General features: G+C 32.4%; 1 protein-coding gene across 2 annotated transcripts; it reads left to right on the forward strand.

Annotated features, from left to right (window-relative positions):
* The first annotated feature begins 3,708 nt into the window (after positions 1–3,708).
* On the forward strand, positions 3,709–6,429 carry LOC105786081 (nudix hydrolase 3). 2 transcript variants are annotated; one of them, XM_052628144.1, is made up of 4 exons: positions 3,709–3,925; positions 3,992–4,161; positions 4,735–4,914; positions 6,390–6,429. In XM_052628144.1, exons 1-4 carry the CDS (start codon positions 3,812–3,814, stop codon positions 6,421–6,423), a joined length of 498 nt encoding a protein of 165 aa, XP_052484104.1. In that variant the 5' UTR covers positions 3,709–3,811; the 3' UTR covers positions 6,424–6,429. The 2 variants fall into 2 exon arrangements, with proteins under 2 accessions (XP_052484104.1, XP_052484108.1); XM_052628148.1 differs by having other exon boundaries at positions 3,713–3,925; positions 4,008–4,161.
* Positions 6,430–7,841: the final 1,412 nt, after the last annotated feature.

Genomic DNA, 7,841 nt, shown 5'->3' on the forward strand with positions numbered 1-7,841 from the left:
AAGTGGAAATTCGATCGGATATGACATACGAAGAAGAACCGATTCGAATCTTGGCACGAGAAGTGAAACAGTTGAGAAACAAAGAAATTGCTTTAGTGAAAGTGTTATGGCAACGACATGGGATGGAAGAGGCAACATGGGAAACCGAGGAGGCTATGAGGAAACAGTATCCCAACTTATTCACTGGTAAGATTTTCGGGGACGAAAATCCCTAAGGGGGGAGAATTGTGATAGCCCGAAATAGGGCCTAATCGGAATAGTGGTTTCGTAACCACAAATTCGAAGTGAAATAGTTTAATTTTATAAATTTTTATTAGTTACTGATTGATTGAAATATTGTGTGAAAATATGGATGGGAAATTTTAATGCTTTAGTGCTTAATTGAATTTTTAGGACTAAATTGAGAAAAATGCAAAGTGTGTCTAATTAGTGATTAAATGACTTAATTGAATTATTGCATGAAATTGGAAGTGTTTATGTGGCAATTAGACCATAAATTAGTGTTATGGACACAAAAGGGTATTTCTAAAAATATCTAAGTAATGGGTCAAAGGCATTTTGTCCAAATTGAATAAAGACAAAATAAAGATGAAAACAAGTGTTCATCTTCTTAAAATCAGACGTTTGCTGCCAAAAAATTCATGTCACCATAGCTAGGGTTCTTGAACTTCCTAAGCTCAATTGTAAGTGATTTCTTACCCGTTTTAATTATTTTCGTATTTTTATGCTTATTGAAGCTTGAATTTCATGTTTCTACTATTTAATTTAAATGAAATTAAAGTTTGAAAATTTACCCATTCATGATATAATTGTAAATTGATTAGTGATGTTAGATAATGAATGTTTGAAGTGTTAATTACAAGTTTTACTAGATGAATTTTGATGAAAATGTTGAAAAAGGGCTAAATTGTGAAAGATGGTAAAGTGTGCATAAAGTTGTGATTTTGTGAAATTGAGGGCTGTTATGAGCATGAAATATGATTTAGTGAAGTTTGAAATTTAAAATTTAGTGAATTTTATTTTTACGAGCTTAGGGACAAAAGTGGAATTTTGAAAAGTTATAGGAAAAATGTAAATGTGCCAAAATGTTGTGTATGAATTGTATTTGAATGGAATATTGATAAAATGTATTAAATTGTGTTAATATAGATCAAGAAAGAAGAAATAGTGAAAGTGATCGGGGAAAAGAGAAAGTTATCGACTAAATTACAAAAATAGTCGTTTTGCATCCTAGGTAAGTTATGTGTAAATAATAGTAATATATTTTTATAAATTATGAATTTTATTGATATGTGAATCAATATTGAATGTGGAAGGAAAATTGTTCATGAATTATTCAAGTGATAAAGTGTTAAAAATAAAGTGTTAAGTGTAAATTCCCGGTTGAACTTAGGAATAGAAGTGGATACAAGTGACATGTCACTAGAGACCAGTGTTACAGTGTTACAGTGTTACAGTGAGTCCGGTGTTGGGTGATCTAGCATGTGTTGCGGACACACGACGACTTGTGTGAGCGAGCCCGTGGACATTTCGGTGTTATTGATCGGTGGTAGCCGGCTACATTTCGATGGTAACCGGCTACATTCGGTGGTAACCGGCTACATATCGGTGGTAACCGGCTACATATCGATTGTGGCACTTATGTGCTAAATCTCTACGTATCCCTGTATATTCCAAGTGTTCAACGGGATTAATAATGAATTAAAGTGAATATGAAATGAAGTATGTATGCAGGTACAATTGAAAGAATGAGTATATGTGATAAAAGTGTGAAAATGTATATGCAAGTGAATTGGTAAGATTGTGCATTTGTAAGTGATTGAAATTGCTAAGAAATGTTTTGATTAGTTATATGTTAAAAGTGTTAATTGTTAAATGAGTACCTATTATTTACATGTAACTTACTAAGCTATTAGTAGCTTACACCTTTCTTCTTTTCCTTTGTTTTATAGTGATTTAAACTTGATCGAAGTGGGGATCGTCGGAGCTCGTATCACACTATCATAATCGTCTCGGTATTATGTGCTTTTCAAAATGTTTAAACTATGGCATGTATAGAGTCTTAATCATTTTGAGCATGTTCAAATGATATGGCTAATATTAGCTATTGAAGTAGTTATTAAAGAATATGTTTTGGTGTTATGTATGTTAAAATGGTAACTAATTCAAAGAAGCAGTTTCTTTGACAGCAGCAGTGACGTGAATGTGAAAAATCACCATAAATAGTATAAATGGAATTAGGGAGTGAATTATATATATAATTAAAGCTTATCGAGTCTATTTTTATGTGGAAGAAACAATGTAGGCAAAAGAATTTTATAGTTTGAGATATTTGAATTTTAGTGAGACAGGGTCAGAATGGTTTTTGAAGTCCCCTATTCTGACTTTAGAAAATCATTATAAATTGTACAGAAATAATTATAGGTCATAATTTATATGTGTAGATTCCTTAGTGAGTCTATTTTCAAAAGAAATAAACGGTAACCTTATATTAATTCTGTACAATGAGATAATTGATTTTTAGTGTCAAGAGGTCAGATCTGTCAAGCTGTGAAACAGGGGATACTTTAATGAATAAACTGTACTAATTGGCCAAGTTAAAAATTCTGAAAATTTTATGGTAAGTAGGAATATGAGTCTAGTTTCAGGGAAAATTTATGGATTTAAAATTTGAGTTTCGTAACTTGAGTTATAATTAAATTAGTGACAGTCGTGCAGGTGAACAATCTTGTTATGAACAGTGAATTTAATTTTAAAAGCAAATTTTTATGCTCTGAATTGGTAAGTTAAATTGGATAACATCTCGTACTCGATTCCGGTGACGGTCTGGGGTAAGGGGTGTTACAAGAACACAACTTTTACGCTTTACGCGATTTAGTCCTTTTTATCGAATTAAGCATTGAAACAGTAAAATTTCTTTACGTAACTTTCACACATATATAATCACATGTTTTAAATACTAAAAATAATATTAAAACAATTTTTCTCGTCGGATTTGTGGTCTCGAAACCACTGTTCCGACTAGACTCAAAATCGTGTTGTTACACTTTGCACTCGATGTCGCATTTGAAAAAAACACATCAAGCACATGAATTTTATACTTGCATAGTATTTAATATTAATTTCATTTAAATACAAAAATTCATTTTATGCATATTTGTTTACATAGCCTTTAGTAAACAATGGAGAATTAAGGAGGATATGCAAAATAACACGAGCACTAAAGTGCTAAGAAACTAGAGTATGTAAGTGCTAATGATCACAAGCACATAGTCACGAGGACCAAAGCGCTAATCACATGAACACATTAAATTGGGTTTTTAATGTCACTACTAGTTCTACCTTTACAATATTTAGTCATTTGTGAACATTTCTTTTTATTTCCATCACATTTATGCTTCAAATTCACTTATGGTATATCGCATATTTCTACACAAATAATTCACACCATTCATCACTTAATCTTTAAGTAATTTCACCATTTTATTCACTTAATTACCAAGTTTCACAACTTATATATATACTTTATAATTTATTCATTGAAATACCCATTCCTCATGAATTTCACTACTTCCCTTTTCTAAGGGCCCCTTTGGATGCAACTGGATCTCAGTACGTTTTCTTTTTTAGGTTAAAAAAAATTACAACTGAAACGTTAGCAAACGCCAGTTGTTTGGAAAGCATTCTTGATCGTTGAAAATGCATTTCACCTCACCGGAGCCTTAATTTCAGACTGGAGCCTTTTGTTCCAGTACAAATTTCTCAACTTCAATTGCTTTTTCTTTTCCTCTTTTACCCATATATTCTTCAGATGCATTCTTCAAGCTTTTCTGATGTTTGGTTACCCTTCTTCTCCCATTTCCCCTTCCCTTTGGGTTGCAAATCAGTTTGGTCAAGGACCTCTTTCGGTTCCTCTTTCATCCAAGTAAGGCTTCTTCTCCTTCATTCTTCATTCCTTTTTCTTCTTCCGTTCTTCATCTTCTCTTCTCAGCATAATCTGTCTTCAGCTATAAATAAAGAAGCACGCAATTTACCAAATTCGTCAACGAAGACAAAGTCCGATTCACCGAAAGAAACAATGGCAGAGCCTTACGTTGAACAAGTAGAGTATCTCGACGTTCTCACTAAAATCGGTAAAAAAATCGGCGTTTCCAAGCCCAGGCACGTCCCTTCATTCTTGTCCATTTCTGGATTATCTGTTTTTGATCTTTCAACATAAAGGATTACTTTACAACCAACTCTTTTATTTATTTTCTATACTGCCTGTTGCTTACTCTTAGCAGAAAACATGTTTTTGCAGTTATCAAATTGGAAAATTATAGGATAATTTAATTTAAGCTATACTTGTTATTTGCGCTTCACGTAAATTGGGTTTGATAGAACCTTTGAGATTAGTTAAGCTGGTTCCTTAAAAATGGTAGTAATAGCTTCATTTGTTGATTTGGTTTGTAATTTCTTTCAATGAACCCTTAATTTTTTTGGTACTCAATCTGGATTATAGAACTGAAAGTTTTCAAGTGTGTGTGTGAGTTGGGGGGGGGAGGCTGCTTATGGTCCTTGAAATTGGAACTTGGAATGGAAAACTTGCAAGCTAGAGCTAGGGAGGCATACATTTGATATAAAATATTTCATTTTGAGTATTATTGTTTGTTAGAGGTTGCTTATGATTTCTGTACTAGCATTTCTCTATAATGGTAGTTTCTTGATATGTAACTCATTGTGATCTCTTTGCAGGGGAGATGTCCATCGAGATGGGGATTACCATAAAGCAGTCCATGTCTGGAATTTTGCCGAGAGGACACAAGAATTACTTCTCCAAAAACGTGCAGACTGCAAGGACTCGTGGCCAGGGTTGTGGGATATCTCCAGTGCTGGCCATATATCTGCTGGTGACTCATCGCTAATAACAACACAGTAAGTGAATCCAATTTCACAAGTCTTGATCTTGCTTCTTTCATAGGGAATTTGAAAAACTGTTCGGTCTTTAATCTTTCTATGTGTGCCGTGCACAGATATTCTCCCCATGTTCTTGTTTATCATTGCTACTTTCTGTTGTTTTATATACTTGCTAGATTTGGTTAATACATTTCTTTTAAATATCTAATTGATAGTTTCCTAACAGATATTCTCAGTTGAAAATTTCAACCCATTCAATGTTATTTGATTATATATAATATGCAAAATTCTGTATTTGTTTTCCATATCAAAGTACTTTCTTTGTCCAAAAATTGTTGAGATGAACAATAGTCAATAACGATTGAATTATCATTCAAAATTTCATGGATTTTGTTTTCTCTTGGTTTTACGGTGGAGTATGGATTAATTTTCTTGATATTCCAAACCTATCTACAGTAGTGACAAAGTTGACTACAATGAAACATCTAGTGTGGGTATGGTTTATCATCTTAAGTTTAAACATTGTTTGTACTGAATGAACAAGTGGAATTCAACTCTAGATCTTAAGCCCTTCCACTCTTGGTTGTATTTCATCTGTTTTCATGTTGTAAGCTTTTACTCTTATTTGATTGGAAGTTCCTTTCGATCTAAAGCGAAACCTTGAAAGAAAAATGCCATTGTCGTTGATGAATTTATGGAAACAAGTTGAACAACTCTGTCTCTTTCTCTCTAAAATTTTCCAAAAATATTGGACTGCCAAAGCGTAAGTGCAATTCAACTTTTGTTGCTCTTTTAAGGGGTTTTTTTTTTGAAAGAGAAACATCTTGCACAAAGACAAATGAGAAGCCTAAAAGTCTATAATGTTTGATCACATTTATTTGTTTAGAAAATCCATTTTTATGGTTTGTTTTGAACCTAATAGGCTTGCATGGATTTTTGCAGAATCCCGATCTCAAGTATATCAATATAGCTCTGGTCTTCATTCTATGGATGAGATTCATCCTTCTAAACTTCCATCTTTACCATGATTGTCCTCCTTTTAAGTTGGTTTTAGTCTCGAATTTAAGGTTGTTGATTGTGCACGGTGCTTAGTGAATAGTTCATTATACATTTTCTTTACAATTATATATGAAAGTCATGCTTTGAAAATGTGAATGGTGAATGGTAAGCAGGGAATCTTGATAAGTGATTTGTCCCGCTACAAAACTACCGAAAATGTGAACGTTTTTATTAGGTTTTTTTATGATAGGATACCAAGTCTCGATGTAAAATACATTTCTTTTGGGGTATATAGAAGTCACCTAGTGAAGCAGATCCTAAATATGTTCCTTATGATGTAAATAAACAATATGGTCTTCTCTTTGATATAATTACAAAAGTTGTTGAGTAACTACGACCATGTTGTTGAACAAAATAATTGTCAAATTAATCTAAATGTTATATTCATGTTGACATTTCATGTTGTGGTTAACGGTTCAAATACTTGCTTAAAGGTACAAAGAGAACAATGAAGCACGCTTGATCTAATACTACAAAAGCAACCGTCGATATGCTCTGTTTCTCTCACTGCAGAGGTTGTCAACTTTCGCAATTTTAATACCAACTACCCCGCTTTATTGGTTGTTATATTTCCAATCCATCTCAATATTTTTATCCTCAAGCTTTATGTAGTCGGTTTGCATGTAGACATTGTACGATATGAGCGAGAATCGTTGTGTTGTATCCTATGGACACTTTTGGTTTCACGTTCATTAATTTGTTAGTTTACAGGTGGATGGTCTTTCTATCACTTTTAAGTTTATAAAAGATCCATTGCTTTCTTTTTGTTGCTTTGCTAGAACCATTGGTGCATTAATTTCTGATGCTAATGCCATCTGTTTTGTGTTCATAGGGTTCAATATTTTCAATAAACAATTAGCATTTGGCATAAATTTACTCTGAAAAATGGTGTTATATTTTTCATTGTAAGTTCATAGTTGTATTGACTTTGGCCTGCAATATGCACTACTTTGTTAGTAAGCAAAGTACAGGACGTTGTTGAACTTTGGCCTGCAATGCAACAGGAAACCAACAGCAAACCAGCATGCAGACCAGCATCCAAGCTGAACCAGATAAGCAACAGCAATTTGTTTATTTTGTTCATTTGTAACTTGATTTAGTTGCAATGTAATTTATACTTAAAGTTAGTAGGAGTAGTTGTTGATTTATGTTTGATGTTATAGCCGGTATGTCGACTACATTTTGTTTGTAATTCTATCTAGGCTTTAGTCATGTATTAGTGGGAGCGATTATACATTAGTTAAGCGCCATATTTCATTGTAACATAAATACTTACATTTTCTTGCATATTGCTTATTCAAGTAATGAAGTTAATCTTTACATCATCCGGGTTACTTGCTTCTATTTTCTTCCTCTGCTGTCAAAACCCCAACAGATGTGATTCTTAACTCTTCCCTTTAGCATTGATGACCAGCTCAAGGCTCAACATTGCACGTTCTACATGGTGGCCATAGGCTATTTCAGATTACTAATAGCGGTTGGTTTTAGTTTTAAAGTTATTTGGTGCTAGCAATGTCTTGCATTGAGTTCTTGATGACAAACATTTGAAATAACATGCATTAAGACCCTTATTCTAAAGTTGCTTTATTATTTTATCTTTCAATAATGTTTTATTTTTCTAAAGGCTCAATAATTTCAATAATCTTTCAATAATGAATTGAGCCCTTATAATTAAATATATGATTAATTTTGAAATATTAAATAAAATAAATTTTTGAATTTGTCTCTAGTTTTAATTCATTTTTAGTTATTTATTATTAAAAATAAATATAATTGTAATAATTTTTAATCATTTATTAATTTTGTAATTGTTAAATAATTTAAAAAACTTCTATTATATATCATTTTTAATCTAATGTCCTTAAAAGTCATTTTCTATTTTCACC

The sequence above is a fragment of the Gossypium raimondii genome, chromosome 1 (genome assembly GCF_025698545.1).
Source record: "Gossypium raimondii isolate GPD5lz chromosome 1, ASM2569854v1, whole genome shotgun sequence".
Lineage (NCBI taxonomy): Eukaryota > Viridiplantae > Streptophyta > Magnoliopsida > Malvales > Malvaceae > Gossypium > Gossypium raimondii.